The following is a 24,751-nucleotide window of genomic DNA, read 5'->3' as shown; positions in this document are numbered from 1 at the left end:
GTCTGCGGCCAGCGGTCGGCGAGATGATGGGATGGGCAAATGAGCTCCGGGGGAGGGAGGCGTTGATGGTGAGAGTCTGGCGACGGTCCATGGGATGGGCCACGGCGGTTTGGCCGGCGTAATAGTGGAGAGGAGTCGGGCCAGAGCCCACAGCAGATGCGAGCCACCAGGTGACGCCCCAAGAGGGGGGTACTGGATGGGCCCGCACAAGTTGCGATCCGAGTACCCACAAATCCGTGGGGAGTGGCTTGGGGAGGAGGTACTCCGCTATCACCCATCTGTCGCACGCCCAGGTCGCTCGATCGTTGGGCGAGCCCCCCGGACCGTTTGCTGGCGTTTCATTGGGGGGAAGGCCCCAAGGACGCTCAGCTTCCCTGTCTCAATCGGGCCTGCTCAGTGCTTGTTTCCCAGCCCGGTAGCGCCTGGGCCGCCTTGTGTATCCATTACTTTCAAGGAGCCCAAGTTGGATAGCCGGCCCTTTCTTCGGGCTTGTGCTCAATACGACCCAGACACCTGTAGCACTAACTAGAACAGAGCGAGTTTAAACAAGCCCGGCGACAGCAGTCGTACATGTACGGCAAGATACTATTCCCATCACGGCCCCGCAGGACTGCGGGCTGTTGTAATTTAGCCGTGGCCAATAAATGAAGGCAAAAAATGACCGAAAGATGGAGAGGAGCTCACAAGCACGCAGAACACAGCAGTCTCTCTCACTTCAAGCACCACCTTTACCAGATCTGGACTTTCACCCACGATTCTCTCGCCTGTCCATTTGCCATGTTGCACTGGTGGGCTGGCTGCTAAATACTTCGTATTCTGCCCTAGTAACATTTGGAGGTACTGCGTAGGAGCCTAGGCGCTGGCAACTGCCTCTGCCTCGACTATGTAGTATGTAAGGCTTCTCGTGGTTTTTCTACACATCTTCAATCGTTTTTTTGCCCCCTTGGCCAGGCCCTAGACCATAAGGCACGAATGGTAAGCAGTCGCATCCGTCTGAACCTCTCCACGAGTACTATGTGTACATTACCTATCAGTACTGAATTAATCTTGAACTATTAGAGCCTACCTACTCAAATGCATACCTTTTCCACCGATGTCAGGTACTGGTTACGCTCTGCGGTAATGCAAGGCGCCAAGGTGGCAAGTACTTGGGATTCTCCCCGTACTCTACTGTACCTTCACGTGTGTAGGTACAGTATACACATAACCACTTACCTCGCTCGAGTAGCTGTGCGAGTTCACTCGAGTAGGTAGGTGTTATTTGCACGTTCACAAGATAGGTATGGTTGAGGTGATGGACGGGCTAAAGGTTTTCAGGAAGACGTTTGACCTTGCCAACCGTTTTCACGACGTCTGCATGGACTTAAAATCGGGTTTACAGTACGGCGTGCCACTACGGTGCAATTAAAATGAAAGCAAAGCTGTCCCTGCCAGCATTCCTGTTGGCTATCGAGTGCCGATCCTCGCTAGGTCCTGTTCCATGCCACCTGGTATCACAATTCGGGGACATGGCTCGCTCCTAGACGACACTTGTCGAATGCTTCGAGTCTTCGGCAGTATTCGATAAGTATACATCTATACTCGATATGATCGAGCAACGAGAATACGTGGCTGCTATACATATAGGGCACACTCGGGCATAGCAAGATGAGGTACGGATACCCACCAGTTATGAGGCTTCTGCGCACGAGGGCCACGAAGGATTTCACATCGTTTTTTCTGTGTGATTATAGTGCATAGGGCGACCTTTCTCTACCTAGCAGTCTTATGTATGTACATGCTACTTAATATACCTGGCACTACTTATATCCCCTCCTTCCCTAGCAGATAGAGTTCGAGACTTGCAAAAGTACTACCGTCACACAGACATACATACCTAGTGTAGTACTAGTAGTAGTCAACCCATCATACATAGACACCTACCTAGGTAAACACATGCACGCTGCCTAGAGGAAAACAGCCCGCCCATGCCTCGACCAAGCACACGGCCATGGAAAGTTAAGAGAAAGAACAGGACTTATCAGGCGACCCATAGTCGAACACTCATTCTTAACGGTTGTTGCTCTACGTCACGGGTTAACAACCATGGGTTCCTCCTTCTCACAAGCCTCTTTCCAATTTCCCGTTTCCCGTCGAGTTAGTACTAAACCTGGAGCTCCCTATCCGTTTCTATATGTTGATGATATTATACCTCGGTAACTCAACACTTGCGTAACTCTGTAGGCGCTGCTTCTCGTCAGCTCACACCTTACTGTTGGCTAGTAGATACCTTTTTTTTCACGTACGACCGAGTTCACGTCCCTAAGTTACGTGATAGACGGAAATATAGTGCTTTCTCCATTCTTACATTGATGTGGGAGCAATACCGTGCCATATTTGACAAAGGGCCACCTAGGCCCGGTGCGCCTATAACCAACCGAGGGTGACCTAGAGCATACGGCTCAGAGAGCAGGAGGGAGAACCCGAATTTTATATCGAAGTAGCCGAGACGAGATCTGGTGCTTCTTAACTAATTAGTTTCTAAGAAGAGGACCGTCACTGTGCCATATACCGTACTTTAATGGCTCGCTGGCTGCTTCTAGGAGCAGACATGCAGACAAGGTACTGCTGTGAGATATCGGCCTTTCCATAGGCTACCAAAGTTTCTTTGCCGACATGTCGAGGCCTGAGAAAAACGCCGAGAATGAAACTGAGACCACGTATCGAGTGTGTGGATAGCAGAGCAGCAAGTCAGCATAAAACACCCACTCGCCAACAGGCGGCTTCAGATCACTCGGTGCCCGCTCCAAGGACGCGAATCTGAGAAAGGAGCCAGAGTCTGTTGTCCCGACCCTAGTGGTTGTCAAGCCACAAGTACGGAGTACTACCTTGGTAATTGTTAGATGGAAATTACATCGCCCGGTGCCTATTCAAGTAGAGCCTAGAAATAGTGGGTTTGGCACTGTTGTTATTCGTTGTTCGTGCCCCTACACGTGTATCTTAGACTAAGCGTTGGAAGACGCCCGAGGGCAAATATTCTGGAACGAGGGGAGAGAATCGAGACTAGTCACGAGAACTCACTGTTATGACTGACGAGTGAAAATCGCCGCTCTACCCTTCCTCCGTTTACTGAGCCTTTTGTAGAAGTTAGTACGGAGTAGTTAGCTTTACTTTCGCCGCTGCACATTTGGCGCTAGGAGGAGAGCCATCGCGTTACCTACTATTACATCCATAGGTACCAAGGTAGTTATTGTATGTACATACCCAGTCAGTCCTACCACGACTAGTATGCCTTCAATACTTACCTACCTACCTAGTAAGGATAGAAAGACAGCACTGCACAGGTAAGGTAGGGTATATATCATGTTGAAGTCTGTACGGTATACTGTACATACACGGTACCTTACCTACATTACAGTACCTTAGGTGTGTACGCACGCATATCCCGTAAAATTCTTATTTTTAGGATGCCTAATGTCTCCCACACCTCAGGTACTGCATACATTCTGAATTACCCCCCCCCCCCCACACATTCATTCTATCATCACTGGTTAGATACCTGTGAAGGTACCTTAGGTATCCTTACAGCAAGCCCCAAAGTTCTAATCCCGAACTGGCGTCTGGTTTTTGGGCGGTTTATGGCCATTGGCTACCATTCTTGGCATATACATACAGCCAGATACCCCCCTCACGGAGTACGCGTGCTGTAGGTGATTAAGCCAAGGCTTCTTGTCTTCAGCCAGCTTTGGTTCGTGCGGCATTGAGCTGGGATTTTGGATCTCAATGCCCCAGCGAATCGCGACCCCAAGTGCCCGGGGTTGGGGGTTTTAGCTGGGCGATACACCCCTTTCCCATTTACGAAGCACCGACACTCCATCATCAGCAGCTGTAAAGCCATGCTTGTACACCACTACCCACGTAGAGCATCATGATCTTCTAGGGTCTGGCATGCAGCAGCGTCGACTATCGCCTCCCCAAATAGCTTGCTGGCAACTTCCCTGCACCCTTTCTAAATAGGGAGCCTCAAGGCGGGGTTACGCAGATAACCTACCTGCCTACCTTACCTACTTGATCACCATCACAACTCACCATTGCCCCACACGAGCACCGGCCCTGCAGTAAACGAGCCAGCCCATCTCCTCTTGTCAGCGTTGGCAAGCTGTCGAGAGATATACCGCCCTCAACAGCGAAACCAGACTCCGAACGACCATCTAACTGTGCTCCGCTTGCAGGGTCTCTGGCGCAACACCCCGGCGCAGCATCGGCGCTGTTTCCAGCAGAGCACCGACGTGACCGCTCTGTTGCTTCGTTCAACCTTCCTGGCGTGGCGGACATCTGGTTGAACTGGCCCAAAAACCCCGACCAACGTCTCAATTGATTGATCGAGTAGTACTTGGCCATTTACGAGCTGTGCTGGGACTGTAGGCCCTGCCCCACCACTAACATGTCCTCCCCGAGCAGGTCGCCAGTGGAGGTAGATGTACCAGCCGAGTCCCTGGACGTTGTGGAAACACCGACCTCGCCCTCATCGGGCCTTGCGCTTTCCCGGTTCGAATTTGAAACGGGCAAGGGCAACGAAGGTACCAAAATTCTTATGGTCGAATGGGACACGGTCGTTGCGGCACAAGTCGAGCCGACTGAGAAGCAAGAGATAAGAGGGCCAAAGGAGGCTAGTGAGATTGACTGGGAGGTGTCGTGGGAAGGCAAGGAGGCGGTCCTCCCGATCCGCGATGCCGACTCCGATGCTAACGGCAAAACACGTCGCGTGTACTTTCTGCTTCCTCCAGGAGCCCCAGTCCCGGCACTCGTCAGCATAACACCCAAGGGTGGTACCGGGATCGGAATCGGAGACGGAACCGAAGCCGGGGCCGGAGCACATGAGAATATTGTGCTGCACACAAAGCCGATGCCGGCTATTTTCCTTGCCGAGTTAGGAGGCGCCGAGGAGGCGGGTCAACGCGGCGTGCTTCACACAATATGGGCAAAGAAGCGCCTGGCTGAGCTGAAGGCCGAGATCGCGGCCGAGCTAAAGGACAACGGCGAAAGCGTGGGGCTTGAAATGGCATTACAAGAACGTCAGTGGATAGTGGACCATTTTGGGCTTGCGCCCCAGCAGGGAATACCCAAGCCGACGAGACTGCACACTCCCCAGACCCCAGTCAGCCCTGCCAGCCCACGGAGTCCGATCGGGGGGAGACTGGGCGAGAAGCTACGGGGACTTAGACTTGCCACAAGCCCTTTGGAGCTTGCGGCTGCTACACAGGGTATGCACGCATTTGGAATTCACTCCGTACAAGCATACAGTGCAACACGAAATAAGGTGTCATGGTATTGTCAGTTGCTGATTATCTGATTCAAATTTCAAAGCCGCGAAAAGTGCACAGCCGCGAGCGCGACCTCTTGTCACGACCGCCTCCGCCAATCCTTCAAACACAGCCGTCTCGTCGTTTGCTAATTCCGGGGGCCGGCTACCCGCAAAACCTTCCGGAAACGCATCCGTTGCTTCGCTGGACGCTATCGTCGGAAGTGGCTTGTCCACAGCAGCAGTTGGCAGAAGCGATGACACTACCGAGGAGGAGTTATTTGCTTTACCTATGAGTCCGCGGAGTCCTGAAATGAAGAAGAGCCCATTCAGTCTCCTATAGTGATATTGGTTGGTCCATAGACCAATTATCACAATGCCGATTTATTTTGCTGGGAAGATTTGATGCTTTTTGCATAGGCAGCCTGGCCAGCCAAAGGGCTTTCTAGGCCCATCAACGTCTGGGTTCTCGAGTGAAAACCTCCGTACACTTGTTCTTATGCTGGAGAAAGCGTCGTTTTACCGCGCGATAAAGCCTAGAACCCTCTCTTCCTCGGCTGTACTGCTATATATATCAGCATAGATCACTTCTTCAGACGACCGAGATACGGGCATCCCAACACCAAGACCGATGGGAACAATAACTAAATTTTCAAGTCCATCCGGCTGATAAGATATAAGATGTAGACTTCAGCGCCACCCGCCAACACGCCCTTCGTCCCATCTCTCTTTCCTTTCCTGGCGCAGATAATATAGTTTCTTTGCCTCTCTGTATCTCTTGGCCCATTCTGCGGCCTCCCGCTCTGTGGCGAGTGCCCCATCTCCTTCTCCCTCAAGGAAACTTTCTTCGAGCGCGTAACACACGCTTTCCTGCTCCTGCACACCCTGTCCCAAACGTTGGTACAAGCTTGCCGGTGCGAATGGCGCCAGGGCATGGTCCATATCGGCCTGTTTGGCTCGCCACTGCCGCTCAAGGGCATGGGTGGACAGTAGCTGGGCTTGGGTGGATGAGCGCTGGTGAGAAAGGCGCGACTCCAGGTCTAGCAGGTGCGCTGCGCGCTCCATGTTCTCTGCTAATGCCACCTGCAGAGTGTCGTGTGAGACCCGTAACGAGGGGTGGATGGTCTGAGGTGAGTGTGTCAGCGCTGAGAGAAGCGCCGGGCTAGAGAGGATTTCGGCGAGATCCTGCTTGCTGTTGGGTAGATGCCCAGGTGCTTAGTTAGCCGTCTCGAATATCAACAAGCTCACTCGTCGCGGGAGAGATGATGTAGGTGGGAAACACCTACGACTTGTCCTGTAGGAACTTTGGGAGCCATTGTTCCCCGGGGTCATCAAAATGCTGCGGCTGTGCAACATGTACCGCCGAGGACGAGCTGGCAGCGCCATTGTCCCCTGCACGGACGCTGGCCTCGGGCGGCGGCGGAGGCTGGGACGATTGTCGTAACCCTGCCGGTGTGCCCAGGCGACTTGTGTCGTGGCTCCCCGGTGGCTTCGGCGGGGGGGCAGGCGGCGTGTGTGAATACATTGCAGTCGCTAGGTCGGGAAGAAGAATGACGCCGTTGCCTCCATTCGAGATCACAGGTGGCTTTCAACTTAGTTCAGGACTGCACTTACAGTATTATACCGTATATGTGTATGTACAGTAAGAATAAGTATTCGGCATACATGCGATATGAGGAATACGGAGTACACAGTAAAGTATCGTATCCTCTCCATGCGGTACTGTACCTCCGTATCTTTCTTTCCAAAATTCGACCGAACGGTGGCGGAAAGCCAAATCTCGGCCGGGCCTATGCGTAATTCATGACTGTAACACACACGATACAGGGGTTACATTGGTGATGATTCACGGTACTAGGTACCTTTTGTAGGATACCGGAAGAATTAGGAACTAACTCATTCTCATGTGCAGGAATTACCGATCAATCAGGGTTACGCGGCTTAATCAAGCTTATGCAAATGCAGGGCTGTCTGTGATTGGTCTAACTGGTAAAACAGCGGAAGGATCATGCCAGCGCACGGGCCACATCCGCCCAGCACGTGGCGCAACACGTGACCGCGGGGCCCCTGATTGAGCGCCTTCGTGTCCTCGTGGTTCGTGATCCTTTTGGTAGACATAGAAGAATACGATCAACACCACCACCCCACCCTTTCGTAGCGGTTACTACAGTGACTAGCACGGATGACCTTGTCATTCCAACATCACGCGCTTTGTTAATAATTAAATTGAATAAATAAACAAATAAATATAGTTACTCAAGGTAGGAGATAATAATTTCAATATAAATACCCAGCTAAGGTAGCGACCATACAGCATTCGCTACACTGTAATAAACACATCGAGTCTAAATTTTCAAACGACCTAGCCTACATAGGTACATACATATAGGTACCTACTTTACAGAACACAATTGTAGTTTCGCCTATTTTGTTTCTTGTCCCGCAAATGAAGCTGGCTAGCAGGGGACCACGAGCAGGTATCAAACTACACAACAACAGGGGAAAATTTTCTGCCCACTAAAGGATGAATTCATGAAAGAGAAGTACCAAGATCGTCCCATAATCTGCTCGATGTCCAAGTAGAAATAGGGGGGAGGGGGGGGTTTACTGCACAATTGCCGTCTGACCTCAGCCAATATTCGACAGTGTCGACAATGAAAGGTTAGACTACGAGTCAAGCTCAACATAATTGGCAGGAAACAGGCCGGAGTCTCCCTTATAGTGCCCAAACCACCAGTCCTCGTCCGGAAACTCGAGATTGGTAATCTTGGCACCTTCGGGAAAGCTAAGCTCTACAACATCATCAGCTTACAAGTAGGACAGGTTTGGCCAGGAGCATATTAGACAAGGGCAGTCACATACCATTGTCTTCCGCAGCCTCATAATCGAACTGTGCTGTCGCAGTGCTTGCTCCGGCAGTATCATTGATGGGCTCAGGTTGTACTGCCGCGGTAGGGGCGGCAGGGGTGGTAACAGGAGCGGGAGCAGATACCTGGTGAGTAACTGCTGGGGTGGCTGTCTGGTCGGCACCGGCGTCGTCGTCATCATCGGCAATAAGCTCAACATAGTTGCTAGGGAAAAGACCACTCTCGCCCTGAGAGTTGGTGCCCATCCACCATTCCTCATCCACCATCTCAATGTTCTCAACATACTCGCCTTCACGAAGCTCAATCTCATTATCCTCAGCTTTCTCATAGTCATACTGGATCAATGCTCGTTTGCCACCGCCACTAGGAGCGTGACTATCGGTATGGTGGCTAGCAGACTCGTTGGCAACTGCCTCAGCTGCGGCTCTTGAGTTATGCGTCTCTTCTTTCGCGGGAATTTCATTTTCTCTCGGTAGATCCTGTGGGACAGGAACCGGCCGGGGGGGGAGTCTCTCGGCCGGGGGCTCGAGATCAACCGCTGCGCTGCGTGAAACCGGAATCGCAATCCGAACAGGAGAAGACCCACGCTCCTCATAGGCACCGGATGGTGCCGAAAGGGCCTCCGTCTGCTCAGCCTCTACCTCTTCTTCTTGATTAACGGCGGCACGATGTGGGAGACCGGGGGGCGCAAAGCCGCCCGATGGTCGGCTTCCCATTGGCGGAGGTGGCCATGTCGGCTCATTCTCAGGAGAAGTTGTCACGCTAGGTGCTGACCGGACAACGCTCCCTATCGGCACCGTATCCTTGAATTTGTCACGCAGCGCGGAGATACCAGCACCCGGAGAGGCAGGGGCGCCGGGGTCCGAATGCTCAGCTCCGCCCGTTTCGTACGTTTCAACGCCGCCACGAGCAAAGTTTGCGGTCTGCACCGTCGCCCAGCTCTTACCAGCATAGCCACTCTTCCATTCACTCCCACTCTTTTGAGCAGCGATCGGTGACGCGATGGACGGAGAGACAGCAGGGCCCGGCTTGATCACCGTAGTGGCTTGCTTGGCCTTTTTCTCGGCCCATATCTGAGCCGGTGTCTTACCGCCTTCGTCGGCAAATGTCCTGCTGGCAGCGCCAATTGGCGGTGCAACCGGAACAGAGGGACCTCCTAGCCCAAGTCCTATGGGAGTGGGAGCCTTAGTTCCCGAAAAAGAGGAACCACCAAACTTCTTAGCCACCTTGGGCCTGGGCAGTTCGGTAAGGCGTTCTGCCTGGGAAAGCCCGGCATTGCGCTCCGTGAGATTCTTAAGAGTCGCCGTCTCCTCTTCGGACTCAGCAGGGCGCTGGGCTCTCGCTCGAATGGCAGCAATGTCAACCTTCCCCACGGGCTCATAGGCGCCCTTAACGATATTTGGACGGTCGTCCTGCGCGCTCTTCGCTTGAGAACGGAGGGAGGCAATGTCGATCTTGCCCACCGGTTGGTATGCACCCTTGACGATGTTGACAGATTGGTCGTCCTGCCTGGGTGATTTGTCGAAACGAGAGTCATCCCTGTTCATTCTCAGGCTGGCCATGTCCACCTTGGTCGGCTTGTACGCCGATTCAACCTTCTCAAGCTCGCTTCTTGTGACCTGTGGCGCATCATCCCCCCAGCCATCTTGGTCGACATTTTCCTGCCTCTGGCCACGGGAGGCAATGAGAGGATTGAAAGAACTTCCAGAACCGGACGTGGTCGGGGAGAAAACGGGCTTTTTGGAAACTGGGGGTAGAGATGCAGCTAGGAAAGGAGACGAGCCTCCTGCTGTGTACTTTGCGCCGGAAGCGTCAGAGACCTTTTGTAGAATGTCTTCGGGAGAGAGGTCGCTGTCGGATCGGGCCGTAATCTGAACGTGATAACCGTGAAGGATCTTCGCGACGGCGGCAACATGGCTCGTAAAATACCCCTTTGTGCGCTCGGGGACACCTCCGCCACACCAAGCAATAAGGACATTTTTGGGGAGTCCACTGTTCGGGTCCTTGACCTTGACGAAAGCAAATTGAATGCGACCTTCGTTGAAGTCTTCGACGAGATCGGCAAGCTCGCCGTCTACGGGTGGGTTGAGTTAGGTAGCAGTTAGCCTAACAGTCTCCGTCCAAACACACAGACGCGCAGTGCTTACCGCCAGTGCTCTCGACCTTGAGGACGCTCTCTTTTGCGCCGCCGTCTTGGAAAGCATTCATCAGCGGCGCCTGGACCGAAAAGAGGGCCCACTGGGCGAAGGTGGGCGGGCTTGCGGGAAGAGCAGGGCCATCGACGACTCCTCGGTAGCTGCTCTTAATCGATGGACCGTTGATTGACAAATTCAGCGACGCCATTTTTAAAGAGATATGGACAACCTGCCAAAGTGTCCGTGGCCCAAGATAGAAACCTAGCAACTAAACGAGGGACCTGGTGTAGTTATGAGAGGTTACCAAGGCAGTGGAGGCGGAGGGAGCTTTCCCAGCACAGGTAAAGACGGGGAAGGCTGTGCGAGGTGGGGCATTGAACTTCCTGGGCAAGGAACTGCCTAGGGGGTACATAAGGTACTGTACATACATTACCTTGAGAAACGTATGCACTTTACGGAGTATGTACTAGCTAATACAGAACATGCCGTATCCACTCGTCCAATACAAACTTAGCTAAAACACAGCACAATTCGACCATGGGATTTGATTGACTTTGGGGATGCTTGGAAGAGAGTGTACAAAACTAGGATCTATTTAAGCGCGATAAGCTAATTATACGTAAATATTATAAGTTTAATAAATATATTATATAACTTTATAAGGTACCTATGGGTTAGTACCTGAAACCTTGAGAGAGATTGAGGCTTAATGTTACGTGACTCCGTATTCCACTATCTATGTTGCTCATTGAATAGGTACCTAGTTGGGATGCCAATCCTCCTCGTGCATAAATTGTTCCGTGTGGGTAACAAAGCAGATATTGGAGAACGACTAGTTCCGTAGGCCGAGGCGCAGAGCAAACGCACGGGACCTACCAAGCGGGAGTGCCAAAATCGTGCAGTGTGGCGAAAGCTTGTCCTTTCGCTCGCGCTAACGCAAAACTTATGATACATACACATACCTACCTTACATATTTCAGGCGCAATTACTAGGCGAAGGCAAACTTGGGAAGACGCATGCGTACTTCCTAGAATACTCAGGTACTACACCTGGTTAGATGTGAACCGGCAATTGGCGGCCTCAACTAATTTAGGAAGTCGCTCGACGAACTTAATACCAGGTTCGGAAAAGGAAACCACGCAGAGGGATGGGAGCCGTCACATCTATTCCACAGGGGAAGTGAAACCAGTTCCTGAAAAGGAGTCCGTAGTTTCCTCACCGACACGAGTTTGCGTTCCAGCCCCGCCGATTTCCGGGCAGGACGCCAAAGGTCGTCCGAACAAGCGCTTGCGCGGGCTCCCTTGCTGATCATTTATAGGCCACGTCACTTGGGGCCTTCCCCTCCCGCGTCCAAGCCTCTCCCCACCCCCATCCAAATTCACTCCTCCACACCACCGTCGAGATTCTTGGCGCTTGACCTCACCCTGGCAGCCCAGCTTCTGTGGCGGATATCAGCTTCCTAAATTCAAACTTCTTCCCTTCTTCTCCCGACGATACAGAATTTGGAAAAAAAAAAACATTCCCTTCAAGTCCCTAGAGCCCAAGCAATAATGTCTGCTCAGCAATACTATCAGCAAGGCCCGCCGGCCCATCAGGGCTACGGCAGCCCGCCCCCTCCACAGGGCTACCCTCAGTATCCTCAGGCCGTGAGTCGCCACGGTCGTAGTCTTCGTAAAGATTTGTGCTGACCATAGTTGTGGTTTAATAGTCGTATCCCGCACCGCAGCCGCAGGGCTATTACCCACCACAGGGTCAAATGCAGTACCAGCAGCAACCTGCCCCCCGAAAGAGTGGTGGTGGGGGATGTCTTCAGGGCTGCCTGGCAGCCTTGTGCTGTTGCTTTGTCTGCGAGGAGGGCTGCGAGTGCTGTGCCGATTGCTGCGAATGCTGTGCCGAATGTTGTTGAGGCCAGATACCACAGCCTCAGAGCTGCCAAGCGGAATATGGCGAGCGATACCGGTTTTACTAGTCACGACTTTGACTTGTCGATACTCAACCCGATTGTTGTGGGGGGGGGGGGGGGGGAGCAGGTTTGAGTGAGATAGAGCGGCTAGGGAGTTCAGAGGAGGGAAGAGGGTGGTCACTGTCCCTTCTTGTATACAATTGGCCCTCGTCGTGAGGGCGGGCCATGGCTCTATTGGGGCGATTATTTTCCCATTCCCTATGTTTCTTGCCTTTGTGCTCGAGTCTCCAGTCAGCAATCCGCTACCTCATTTCACAAGGAACATTCATGACACGATTCTTGAGCAGTGTTCGAGATGCGTTCTGCTGTGGGTGCAGCAGGTAAGCCATGAATATGAGTGACGCGATGAGTCTTTGTCGGTCAACGTCTTCCCATTTGCCGAGCTCGATGCTTGGCAGGTCCTGGACGATCGGGTGGCAAGGTGCCTAGCCCACCCAAACTGAATGTTAGTGTAGTCAAACTCCAAATAATTTATGTATAATGATAAGATAAGCTTCAAAACGTATCAGATGGTCGGGTTTGCAACTTATGGATGGTGTTAGATTGGATTTGGTCAAGAGAGCATAGTACCAGTCGCTCTTATGGTTGTTTGACTTCAAGTTGGTATATTTCTGGTCACTTCACGCCCCACCTGCCTTTCACGGCTGGCGAATCCACTGGTATGAAATATTGGAATGTATGTGAAGAGGGTAAATATTCCGAGGCAAGAAAAAGCCAATCCTCCTTAGTGTGATAACTTAGCTGCTTCGTCTATGTTTAAGACTCGACTCGGCAGGTATTTCGTCCTACTGTAATGTATGTACTATCCGTGCGGAGACGGAGCTCAGCAGGCCACAGCGGACAGGTAAGTCACAGATCATATTCCATACGGCAGAATACGGTGGGGAAGGAAGGCTAGAAACTATGAAGTGAGGCAGCTGAAAATGACGCAACAGTGGTTATCAAATCAGAGCCTCTCAGGCGGGGCGAGATTCCGCCCGGTTTCGACCCCGAAATTTGATAGAGGGGCAACTGGCAACCCGAAAAAGCTGCCGAAACTAACGGTCGCCCAGCTCAATCCAGGCATTCTCGACATCGCCAGCGACGTTGAAAGTGAGACGACCGAAGAGGCGGCGCTTGTCTATTCTATCCAATACTACAAAAACCCGAATCCAACAAGACGCTCAGTCCAACTATCAAGCCCACTTTACCCAGAGATAGACATGTCAGCCATCAAAGAGATCACCAGCCTTGAGGGCTGGGCGCAACACATATCATCGCTCCTTCCTTCAACCCTCTTGATCGTCTCGTTCCATGCTCCTTGGGCAGCACCCTGCGCGCAGATGGCAAACGTTCTATCGACCCTAGCGAACCAGTACCCCGTGACTGAACCGCTTTCGACGTCATGGGTGTCCGTCAACGCTGAAGAGCTTTCCGAAATCAGCGAAACTTACAATGTGACGGCCGTCCCGTTTCTTGTCCTTGTCAGAAATGGCCAGGTTCTCGAATCGGTCAGCGGGAGCAGCGCGGTCAAAGTGCGGAATGCAATCGAGAGTCACGCAAAGCCTGCCGCACACTCAAATCCAACCGTTGGCGAGCAAGCAGCGGCTGTCACCAACGGCGGTGCACCAGTTGTTAGAGATGAGATTAGCGAGGCTCTTCCGAGAGACGCTGAGAAGCAGAGAGAGGAACTTTTCAAGCGCCTTGCCGACCTCGTAAAGGCTGCTCCAGTGATGCTGTTCATGAAAGGAACACCTAGCGAGCCCAAGTGTGGCTTCTCACGACAATTGGTGGCAATTTTGCGGGAGAATGCTGTCAAGTACGGCTTCTTCAATATCCTAGCCGACGACGAAGTGCGCCAGGGGCTGAAGGAGTTTGCGGATTGGCCAACGTTCCCGCAACTCTGGGTTGACGGGGAATTAGTTGGTGGGCTTGATATTGTACGTGCTGTCATCTTGAATAACAAAGTATGTCATACTAATGATATATTAGGTCAAGGAAGAACTAGCCAGCGATTCTGACTTCTTCAGCAGATACAGCACTAAAGTGAACGGCGGTGCCTCTGCTGCAGCGTCTTGATACTAAGGTCATCATGCAAAAATCCCAATTAATCCGATGGGCATTTCTCATGTGCTATTCGTGTATGCTATTTACCGCCAGATATCTTTGAGGAGATTCCTCGTGACCTGCTCGACTATTGTCAAAGGCTTGGTGAAGGCTCATCCGTAACCCTCTCTGGTCAAGTGGCGCCAGGGACTGCAATGAAAGGGTATTCGCGATTTATGCAGTCTTCTATCCCCTTCTTGGCAATCACTTTGACAAGCCACTAGTATCTTTCCTAGTCATCACCGTTCTCTCATCTCAGAGTTCGACAGAGTTAACTCCATTGTTCTGGCGACGCGAATCACCCCGAGAGTATATAGAACACCTACCTAACCTATGGTTACAAGCGTGTGATTTGGGGAGCTAAACACCGAGGTAGCCGTTAGAGCTAAAGAGTGCCATGTTTGAGATGTGGGAAAAGTTGCGCATTATGAGATAATTTATATATTAGTTATAGTTATAAAGCGACTGGTGAGAGTTATTTACCTTGTATACCGTCGGTGCCGTTGAATTGTTTGACTTTTGCTCTACCGCGGCAAACACCTGTGTTCATTTTTGTGTGTACAGTACGCGGTGATGGGTATAGGCCATTTATTTCACATTCGAGTAGAAGAAATATTGCATCTTTTTCTAGGTACGCTACATAAGGCCGGCCGGAGTGGGTTGAGGGGTGGCAACTCCCTGTCCTTGCTGCTGGAGTAGGTTGAATCCGTCTAGGTCACAGTTGCGGCAGTTCCCCACGTAGTGCGTCCTAGCATGGGCTGCTCAACTGTCTGCGGGCCACCCCAGAAACCGACTACAGAACTGGACCGAAAATATCTGAAAAGAAGGGCGTCCCTTACTGCCGCAGAACTACTACTACCTTATGTAATTCTGGCAGTTCCTTAGATTGCAGCTCGAGTGGATGGATTGCACTATTTTCTTTCACGACAGAAACGTGTGACAAATACGTTCAATACTACCACACAGCATTCGCACACACCCCAAATTGAACAACAACCCACAGTGATGACTCACCGGATGACGCCCAAGACGGCGGTTTCCTTGGCTTGGAAGGCAGGTACTGTACGTGTCAAAACACCCTTAAGGGAGGTAACGTAAGGTATATGATGTACTGATCATACATGAACGTACTTTACATGTATATACATTTACACACATGACCCTAAGAGACCCCACCTTCATTACCATCACAGAGCATTGCCGTCGTCGGCTCCCATCCTGATGATTCCCGCTGCAGTATCTAGACCACCTCGAGTCGTATTCTCAGCGCCCACAGTTTGCTTGTCCCTTTCACCATTCGGCGCGCACGGGTTATGACGTCTTATTCATCGGCGCCCTATGCAACTGAGTTGAACACTGCTACCTGCTACCCGTAGCCTGACAGCATCAAGTATTGTATGTGTTGCACTGTATTCGTACATACATGCAGACGCCCACGCGAGCATGACCTTTTGCGAGCCCTGTGCCTCCTCTCCCCTCCCTTGATCAGGGCAACAAAGCTAATAAATAGACAGAGAAAATATAGCCCCCGCCTTCCTTTTCCCTCTCCGCTTTGCGGTGCCTTTTCTCATCGCGATACCTAGCTGTCTGGGCTCACGAATTGTGCGCTTTACTGCGAACGTTACCCGTAAACTTCCGAAATACAGCGACGGCTTGATCGATCCTCTGGACATAAAGCGATTGATCCGCGCATTGGTACTGCTGGCCCCGCTTGCGGTTATATCGTCGAAGCCAGCACGGCCGTGGCGGATATCACGTTTCTCTAGGAACTCGCTTGGCTGGCCTCACCGAACGGGTTTGCAACCTGACGCCAACACCCTCAGTCGTAGCTGTCCGTCGTCTGTGGTTACCTGGCCCTATCCAAGCACCCTCGCTATCTCGAGTCGGTCCGGACACTTTTGGTCCTTCTTCAAGCCCGGCGATTAATGCGCACTGCAAAACCCCATCTCCCCTACTTTGTTTTCGGTTACAGCCTGTCCTCGGTGTGATTGTTCACCATGACTCCCACGCCGCCTTCAACCACATCGTCCTCAGGTGCCCGATCGCCCGAGGAGCAATTTCGTGTCGTTCGGAAGAGAAACAGAGTACCGCTGAGCTGCTATGCTTGCCGGACAAGAAAGTGAGCCGCCCAAAGACAAATTATATACCAGCCCCCTGGCCCCCAGCCCCGATAATCTTGGCGGCCTGCTAACAACGATGCCGGTTCAGGTTGTGAGTTTTCTTACTGCCCTCTTACCTCGGGCAGTGACTGCTGTAATGCGCCTCCAGAGGCTTACATCCATTAGGAAGTGTGATCGGACCCATCCTTGCAGTAATTGCACCAAGCGTGAGGGGATGGACACGTCGTCGTGCTCCTACGCTGCACCATCTTCCCGCAAAAAGAACCAAGGCCAGGGACCGGCAAGTCCTGATGACATGCAGAACCGTATTGACAGGCTAGAAGGTTTGGTATTGTCTTTAATGCATGGCGGGGCGAATATAGATGCCTCCTCGGCCGCCGCGGTCGCCGCCACCGCCACGACTGCTGTAGCCGCGGCCGCCGCCACAGACAGCGGCTCCTCGGCCAAGATTGACAGAGACGACGCTGGTGCGATGCAGGGTGATGACGAGGATAGCGATATCGATGAAGGGCTCGCATCTTCTCTTGGCGTCCTAAAGGTGGATGCAGATCGAGGAAAGTCCATGTATGTCGGGCAGGAGCACTGGCATACGATCCTCGCCGACATCAGCGAAGTTAAGAACTACTATGCCGCGCACAAGAAGGACCTAGAGAAAAGCTACGAGAGGGTGTTACGCAGCAAGCCAGCAACGGCACGCAACGGTCCAACCTTTCTTCTAGGCGCAACGCCCGCGACCGAAGTGGAGCTTCGAGCAGAGCTGCCCCCAAAGTCGACAGTCCTAACTCTGTGTGGGCGGTACTTCAACTCGATGGATAATGCGGTCAACATTATCCACGCACCCACGTTTCACCAGCAGCTTCGTAATCATTGGCAGGACCCATCTAAGTCCCCAATCATGTGGTTAGGCCTGCTCTACTCAGTCCTGTGTTTAGCCATGCTGAGTTACCACAAGGTTGGAGATGAACCTCCCGAATGGAAAGGACGGTCTCTTGAGCTGGCTGCCGAGTATCGACTGCGCACGGTGCAATGTCTGTTCACCGGTGACTACACACGGCCAGTCGAATACACCGTAGAGACGATGTTGCTCTACGTCTTTGGCGAGTACTCGTCCCGGTGGGACGCCGATTTGGGGCTGTGGCTTATCACGTCGTCAATCACAAGGATAGCATTCCGGATGGGCTACCATCGCGACGCCAAGTGGTTTCCGTCAATCAGTCCTTTTCAAGCTGTGAGCCTGGACTTTTCTTTTTGATCCCACTCTGCCCGTTGTGCCTGGATATAATTGCTGACGAGCGCTGGACTTGCACCCAATATCAGGAGATGAGACGGCGGACATGGGCACTTGTCAGAATGACCGATGTCGTCTTCTCGCACCAAGTATCGCTGCCTAACATGATATACGAACACGACTGTGATACGGAATTGCCGCACAACATATTTGACGAGGAATTTGGGCCCGACAGCAAGGTGCTGCCGCCTTCTAGACCCAATGCTGAGCCGACTCCCATCAGCTACATGATCTCCAAAGTTAGGCTGTGTATGGAGCTCGGTAACATACTTCAAGCCACGGGCAGGGTCAAGAACCAGGTTCACTATGACGAGGTCCTCCGGTTTGACGCGCGGTTGCGAGAGACCAAGGCGGAACTGCCCCCTCACCTCAAGCTCCAGCCCCTCGAGGACTCCCATGACCCACTCACGCTCATCATTGCCCGCTTCAACATCGACATACTCTATCTCAAAATCATGTGCTTACTCCACCGAAATTACATGTCCCGGGCAAGACACAACCCCAGGTATGCGTACTCGCGGCGCAGCGCGATCGAAGCCTCGCTCGAGACGCTGCGGCACCTCGAGACACTTCACCGCGAATCGCAGCCCACTGGCCGGTTGCGGTCGATAAAATGGTTTGTGACTTCCGTGGCAACCAAGGACTTCCTACTTCCTGCCATGATCATCATTTTGGACCTGCACTTTGACAATGTGGCCGAGAGGTCGCAAGGGCGCCAAGACTCGCAGAGCCTCTACTTCTTGACGCCTGAGCAGCGTATGGAGATGATCAGAAGTCTTGAGCTCACAAGAGACATATGGAAGGGACTAGCGGACGGCTCCATGGAGGCTGTCAAGGCATCCAACATTCTCGAGATCATGTTGGAGAAGATAAAGAGCCCTGTGCCCGGCAGCGGGCAGTCGGGCCCGCCGGAAGTTACGGTTCGGGACGGCCTGTTTGGGACGGTGGAAGCGAATATGCAGCCCGAGCACTCGGCAGCCATGACTCTTGGCATGCTATCGGGAGGCGTGGGGCCAAATCCGGGTGAGCCGTTTGGCATGGTACAAAGCCCCGGTGGCGCGGCGTACACGGCGATCGACCCAGCCCTCGGCCCTACGGCAGCGAGCGCGGGCATCGGCTCGGGCGTGTCACAAGACTTCTCAAATGAGACACTGGGGATGGAAGGCGCGCCGTCTCCGTTCTCGATGTTCAACAACATGGCCAGCAACAACAACAGCAACATGGACTTCACGAGCAGCAACTTTGACTGGGTATGCAAGAATTGGCCACCCTTACTTGCTCTGGCGGGGCCGTCGCTAATGTGGAATGAATGTTTGCATAGGACTCGCTGGAAAACTACACGCAGACAGCGCATTGGGGCACAGATCAGTCGTTCCAGTTCTTCTCTGGCAACCCGGACCAATCGCAGGCCCAGGGACCGAACTTGTTCCCTTTCGGCAACCCGGAGCCTTGATGTCGAGCGACTTGCGGGCAATTTCCTCTTTGGAGCCGAAGAGAGACGTGCAACCGATTTCCGATTTGCGATTCACGGCGTTGGTGGCAATGGTTGGTTACCTCGGTTGGGGCCAAAGGGAGCTACGAAGGGAGGTAGGGAAAGGAGCACTGGGACTCGGTATGAGGGATCCGGGCGTGTTTGGCCGAACACAGGCGACTCGGCCGCATGTAGTTGTAGTGGGCACGACTCTGTACAATAAAAAGAAAAACAAAAACCCCTCTTCGATTACCATGGTGTCAGCGAATAGAGGACCGGCGGGCCAGTTGGCAGGCATAGAGCTGCCCCAACTATATGACTTCTCGGCGCCACTGCGGATACTTGGTAGTGATGGTTTCTCGAGGTTTGCTTTTAGTAGTATGGAGGACAGATGCGCCCGGGGGCGGGGGGGGAATCGGGCGGGCGAAATTACCCAACCCCGGCTGCTCTCCTTCCCCCGCGTTTGGTGGCGTTCGGAACTACCCTGTGTGGGTTGCAATAAGCACCCCTAGCGTTACCTTTCCGAGTGCCGAGACTGGGGATGGTCTTCAGTGGGCTTAGCTCGACGCCATGGACGATCGAAACCTCGCTACGGAGCCCGGACGTAGGACACATTCGGGCCTTCCCCTGAAGGCGACGACGACGAGACGAGACATGGAAGCCACAGACGATAATAATGATTCAGCAGCACGCACGACGGCCCGATTGAGAGGTGCTGCTTGCTCTTGGTCTCCTCCTCCTTCATGGACTCGGCGCTTTTTGACGGGCCTTGTCGGTCTTGTCCTCGTCCACCTCGACCTCGACCACGATGACGAGCTCCTCGTCCTCGTGGGTGCGGCATGCGCGTCTGTATAGTCACGTAATTATACCCTATATCTTCTATTCTTGTGCAATGGGCTAGCTAGGCAGCAGGCCTTTCTTCTTCATCTTCATCTTCATATTCTTCTCTTTTGGGTGCGAACCAGTCAACAAACAGCCAGTAGGATGCGCATCACCAGCCTACACCTCGGCGTCCTAGCGGCAGTCGTGTCGTGGGCACCTCAAGTCGGTGGCATGGCGGCTGCTGGCTGGCGAGGTCAGTCCATCTATCAGGTCGTGACCGACAGGTTTGCCCGGACCGATCTCTCCACCACAGCGGCCTGCAATGCCTCGCAACAGGTCTACTGCGGAGGCACGTGGCGGGGGCTGATCTCGAGGCTGGATTACATTCAGGGCATGGGCTTCACGGCTATCTGGATATCGCCAGTAGTAAAGCAGATGGACGGCAACACGGCCGACGGGTGGGTGTTCTGGTTCCGAGAACGTGGGCTGTGTTTTGCTGACCAAAAATACCCGAGGTAGCTCATCTTACCACGGCTACTGGGCCCAGGACATTATGGCCCTGAATTCAGCCTTTGGGACGCCGACTGACCTGGCAGCGCTTGCTGCGGCGTTGCATGTTAGGGGCATGGCCCTCATGGTTGACGTGGTCACTAACCATATGGCCTACAAGGGCTGTGGCTCCTGCGTCAACTACTCTATCTTCACTCCCTTTTCGTCGGTAAGACGCGTGCATTGCGTAGGCCATGCGCGCCTTCCCATCATCCTCTTATTGCTAGACAGTAGGAGGGAGCCTAGCAATTGATACCTAGGTAACTAACCCCGTGCTGTGCTGTGCCTAGGCTTCATACTTTCATCCATTCTGCTTCATCGACTACAGCAACCAGACCTCGGTCGAAGTGTACGTGCAGATCTATCTATACAGGCGTATATGTAGATTGTATACCCATGCCCCTTGTTCGAAGGGGGTGAACAGCCAGCCCAGCTGACACGAAACCACAATCCAGGTGCTGGCAAGGAACCAACACTGTCAGGTAGACGGACCACAGTCGAGATGCGTTGTGTGTCGAGGCCACATGGACTGACCATGATAAATGCGTGCCCTCCCCCCAACAGTCTGCCAGACCTCCGCACCGAAAGGTAAGCCACAAATGCTTCTCCTAACGGCCGGTCCGTCCCTTGCTGACTCCAAAATCAACAGCGACGATGTCCGCCTAGTATGGAACAACTGGATAGCTGGCTTAGTCTCAACTTACTCGATGTTCGTGCAACCCCATGATGGCCCTGCGGCGAAACTGTTGTTTGTTTTCGCGGGTTGTTGTCGTCGAGATAGCTCTGTGTGTGCCAGTGAGGGGCTGATAAACCTGCTTTCTCGGTACTTAGCGACGGCCTGCGAATCGACAGCGTGAAGCATGTCGAGCAGTCCTTCTGGTCTGGGTTCATGGCCGCCGCCGGTGTTTACGCAGTGGGTGAGGTGTTCAGCGGGGATCCTGCCTACACAGCTCCCTACCAAAAGTACATTGACGGCGTGTTGGACTACCCCAGGTATGTACAGTACTGTACGAACGAATCCTGCAGGGTAGATAGGTATTCGGCGACCAGGCGCGCCTCGCTAACGGTTTTGCCTCTCCCCACAGCTACTACTGGATCACTCGCGCTTTCCAGTCCCCAGCTGGTAGCATTAGCAGCCTCGTCGACGGCCTCAACACGCTCACACAAGCAGGTTAGGCGAGACTAGCCAATCTTGGGCTCATTGACTTGTGTCCCTCCCGCTGACAGGCCGAATCCGTCTAGCCCTGGACCCAAGCCTTTATGGATCGTTTATCGAGAACCACGATGTGCCGAGGTTTCCATCGCTCACGGGCGACGTTGTGAGCTTACCTCCCCCCCACCCGGCCCCTCTCGTCGTTGCTAACCAGCCGGGTCCTGCCAGGCACTGGTAAAGAATGTATGTGTTTTCCCTGTTGGGACAGCCGGGCCTATAGATAAACAAGCTGACTGGTGACGGCGGCTGCTGCCTCTCAAGGCGATTGCGTTTACCATGCTCAAAGACGGTATGTTATGCCCTTTCCACCTTTGTTGATGGCGCCCAACTGACCCATCTGACCGTGCCTCTGTAGGCATTCCCATCGTGTACCAGGGACAAGAACAGCATTATTCTGGCGGAGCCACCCCGGCCAACCGAGAGGCGCTTTGGCTCTCGGGATACTCAACCAGCTCCGAGCTCTACAGGTGGATCAGCCAACTGAACCAGATCCGGACGTGGGCAATCTCCCAAGACGCCGGCTATCTGACATATAAAGCACGCCCTATCTACTCGGACGGCCACACAATAGCCATGCGCAAGGGTCTCCCGGGCTACCAGGTCGTCGCCGTCTTTACCAATATCGGTTCCGCCTCGTCTTCTACTGTCGCACTGCCCTCGTCGGTGACGGGATTCAACGCAACCCAGTCGCTCATCGACGTCATGAGCTGCACTACAGTGGTCGCCGACTCGAGCGGCGGTCTAGCATTGGCTCTGACTGGCGGTCTTCCGAAGGTTTTGTACCCGTTGGCGCGCCTCTCTGGCAGCGGAGTATGCCCTTCCACGGTTCCCGGAACCACGTCGAGTTCAGAAACCCCCACGACGACATCCCCAACGACCTCGACGTTGAGATCATTAAGCAGTATGTTTTCCCCCTCGCCCCGCTACTGCCGTTGCTGCACTGTGGTTCATTCTCCGAGAACTATTTGCTAACTTTGTGTGCGGTAGCTGTATCTGCCGCTTGCACGTCCACGGCAGTAGCAATCACCTTTAATGAACTCGTGACCACAACCTTTGGGGATACTATCAAAATGTACGCATAACCCCGTCCTCCATCTTCTAGGTCCCGCCCGCCCCTTGGGCGGTACTCCCGGTCTTGTCCACATTGTTGACGGCGAAGAAACCAGCACCGGCAACGTCGCTTCTCTAGGAAACTGGAACCCTAGCAACGGCGTCGCTCTGAACGCATCAAAGTATACCACCAGCAACCCTTTGTGGTTCGGCACGGTTTCCATTGCTCCTGGGAGTGTCGTTGCTTACAAGTTCGTTAAGGTAAGCAGCTCTGGGGCGGTGGCGTGGGAGGCCGACCCGAACCATACCGCTACCATCCCATGCACGGCTGCCACTCTCTCGAGCTCCTGGCAGGCATAAAATTCACTATCATTAGAACTCTGCTGCTGCTGCTAAGAAAAGTTGATATTTTTCTCCCGCCTGGGTCTCGTTGCCCGCCTTCTAGATTGTATCCCTCCAATCTCTATGCGCCCACTCCTGGTACCCCCATGTCCCCCTTTCGATGCCCCAAGGAGGAGAATCACTTCCCCCTATCAATGTTGATACAATATATATATATATATATATACATGCATCTGAAATGAAGTACCGGGTCAACTTTACAAGACCTGCCATGCATAAAGTAAAGCTTTGCTCATTTTCCCCCCAAAAGAGGAGAAAGTTAAGAGGAAGAGAAACAAAGTGAAACGTACCAAACGCCCAGGAAAAAGAAAGAAAGAAAGTGAAAATAATAATAAAAAGAAAAATCGTTGCCTTTTAGGCAAGGTTGAATGCCGCCTTGGCCCGATTCCAGTAGGCCAGTCGCGCAGCATCGCTAGAGTCGACGCCTACACACCCCATGTAGGCGGACCAACCGGCATCCCCAGAAGCTTGCAGAGCGGTGCGTACGCCAGGATCGCATTTCTTGGCCAGGAACCAGGGGGCCGAGCCAAAGTTGTACTCGTCTGGCGTAACGAGGGCGAGGACATCGGCGGGGCTCTTGCTGGCCACGGCGCTCGCGCCGAGCACGTCGACAGCGTACTCGGCGACAAAGGTAGGGCTCATCATGTTGGACGTGCCCTGGCCGGCCACGCCGGGGAACACGTTGTGCTTGTACTTCATGTCGCCGCTCTCGTAGCCGATCAGGGCAAGCATGGCGGCCATTTCGCTAAACTGGAAGTCCGCGAAGGCCTTGATAAAGAAAGGCGCCGCCTGCATGGCGGTTCTGCACTCTTCCAGGCCTCTGCCGCATGAATTTGATGTCGGCATTATCGCCTCAATGGCTGCTACGGCGCCGACCGAAGTTGCTCTCCCTGCGAGAGGGACCAGCGAAGCTGCTGCGCTGAACCCGGCAAGGAAGACGGCGAGAAAATATTGCGTGAGCATGATGAATTAGGTTGTCGACCTTTTGGTAAGCCGTGTTTCTCTTTTCCTTTTTTCCCTTTTTGTTCTTTTGGAAAAGGGATCCGTGATGTTCCTTGGACGACGTTGAAGAGGTGGACCCAAGAGGGAAGGCAAGGGAGCTTGAAATATACTAACATCACGCCTCATACTGCCCTCTGATGGTCGAGGGAGGCCCTTTGTCCTAGAGGTTAAATGCTGTGAATAATAGGGGCTGACAATAAACCAGTCGCCTTTGAGTAGACCCTTGTTTCAAGCTCAGCAAGTGGCTGTGTCCAATGGGCCTTGAAGATCGATGAAACAGGAGTGACTGCGGAGGATCGTGGTGTCCAATGGCTGTGGGCGAACAAAAGAAGGGTCTGACAATGCGGGGTCCAATCGGCCCCAAGGCACACGCACACGCACAACAGTTGCCACATGGGAAAAAGACAATAAGGCCGTTTTTGTCTTGAATAAAACACACGACACGATGGAAATGGATCAAGAGGGAATAGAGAGGTCAGCAAACTTGGTCGAGATGCTAAAT

At 53.1% G+C, this 24,751-nt stretch overlaps 7 protein-coding genes across 7 annotated transcripts; 4 read left to right on the top strand and 3 right to left on the bottom strand.

Annotated features, from left to right (window-relative positions):
* Window positions 1-4,423: 4,423 nt before the first annotated feature.
* Window positions 4,424-5,624, top strand: B0T26DRAFT_657170 (uncharacterized protein; the record flags this gene model as incomplete). Its single annotated transcript, XM_060438763.1, has 3 exons — window positions 4,424-4,808; window positions 4,854-5,243; window positions 5,347-5,624. The coding sequence occupies 3 exons, from the start codon at window positions 4,424-4,426 to the stop codon at window positions 5,622-5,624; spliced, it is 1,053 nt and encodes a 350-aa protein (XP_060290696.1).
* Window positions 5,625-5,971: 347 nt separating this feature from the next.
* Window positions 5,972-6,806, bottom strand: B0T26DRAFT_658235 (uncharacterized protein; the record flags this gene model as incomplete). Its single annotated transcript, XM_060438850.1, has 2 exons — window positions 5,972-6,473; window positions 6,568-6,806. The coding sequence occupies 2 exons, from the start codon at window positions 6,804-6,806 to the stop codon at window positions 5,972-5,974; spliced, it is 741 nt and encodes a 246-aa protein (XP_060290695.1).
* Window positions 6,807-8,051: 1,245 nt separating this feature from the next.
* On the bottom strand, window positions 8,052-10,643 carry B0T26DRAFT_515412 (uncharacterized protein). Its single transcript, XM_060435444.1, has 2 exons — window positions 10,296-10,643; window positions 8,052-10,222 (listed from the first exon to the last, which is right to left on the bottom strand). The coding sequence occupies exons 1-2, from the start codon at window positions 10,489-10,491 to the stop codon at window positions 8,136-8,138; spliced, it is 2,283 nt and encodes a 760-aa protein (XP_060290694.1). The 5' UTR covers window positions 10,492-10,643; the 3' UTR covers window positions 8,052-8,135.
* Window positions 10,644-13,449: 2,806 nt separating this feature from the next.
* On the top strand, window positions 13,450-14,305 carry B0T26DRAFT_657696 (glutaredoxin; the record flags this gene model as incomplete). The annotated part of the gene is made up of 2 exons (XM_060438803.1): window positions 13,450-14,166; window positions 14,219-14,305. 2 exons carry the CDS (start codon window positions 13,450-13,452, stop codon window positions 14,303-14,305), a joined length of 804 nt encoding a protein of 267 aa, XP_060290693.1.
* A 2,024-nt stretch (window positions 14,306-16,329) lies between these two features.
* B0T26DRAFT_658508 (uncharacterized protein) lies at window positions 16,330-19,193 on the top strand (the record flags this gene model as incomplete). The annotated part of the gene is made up of 4 exons (XM_060438876.1): window positions 16,330-16,451; window positions 16,618-17,680; window positions 17,773-18,990; window positions 19,062-19,193. The coding sequence occupies 4 exons, from the start codon at window positions 16,330-16,332 to the stop codon at window positions 19,191-19,193; spliced, it is 2,535 nt and encodes an 844-aa protein (XP_060290692.1).
* A 1,002-nt stretch (window positions 19,194-20,195) lies between these two features.
* On the top strand, window positions 20,196-23,205 carry B0T26DRAFT_657362 (glycoside hydrolase family 13 protein; the record flags this gene model as incomplete). The annotated part of the gene is made up of 14 exons (XM_060438779.1): window positions 20,196-20,491; window positions 20,553-20,751; window positions 20,873-20,931; window positions 21,038-21,064; window positions 21,147-21,170; window positions 21,232-21,291; window positions 21,414-21,575; window positions 21,668-21,753; window positions 21,825-21,901; window positions 21,964-21,978; window positions 22,057-22,084; window positions 22,151-22,696; window positions 22,813-22,867; window positions 22,962-23,205. The coding sequence occupies 14 exons, from the start codon at window positions 20,196-20,198 to the stop codon at window positions 23,203-23,205; spliced, it is 1,878 nt and encodes a 625-aa protein (XP_060290691.1).
* Window positions 23,206-23,601: 396 nt separating this feature from the next.
* Window positions 23,602-24,210, bottom strand: B0T26DRAFT_681456 (uncharacterized protein; the record flags this gene model as incomplete). The annotated part of the gene is made up of 1 exon (XM_060440640.1): window positions 23,602-24,210. One exon carries the CDS (start codon window positions 24,208-24,210, stop codon window positions 23,602-23,604), a length of 609 nt encoding a protein of 202 aa, XP_060290690.1.
* Window positions 24,211-24,751: the final 541 nt, after the last annotated feature.

Source organism: Lasiosphaeria miniovina (genome assembly GCF_030549165.1).
Source record: "Lasiosphaeria miniovina strain SMH2392-1A chromosome Unknown B0T26scaffold_8, whole genome shotgun sequence".
In the NCBI taxonomy this organism is placed as follows: domain Eukaryota; kingdom Fungi; phylum Ascomycota; class Sordariomycetes; order Sordariales; family Lasiosphaeriaceae; genus Lasiosphaeria; species Lasiosphaeria miniovina.
The sequence above is the reverse complement of the archived record's forward strand: the minus strand, read 5'-3'. Positions and strand labels throughout refer to the sequence as shown.

What these genes read in the sequence shown, in the direction of transcription:
- B0T26DRAFT_515412 (XM_060435444.1), bottom strand. Translation starts at nt 10,491, where the DNA reads ATGGCGTCGCTGAATTTGTCAATCAACGGTCCATCGATTAAGAGCAGC. An exon ending in CAAGGTCGAGAGCACTGGCG is followed by an intron (nt 10,223 to 10,295) that starts GTAAGCACTGCG and finishes ACCCACCCGTAG; the next exon opens with ACGGCGAGCTTGCCGATCTC.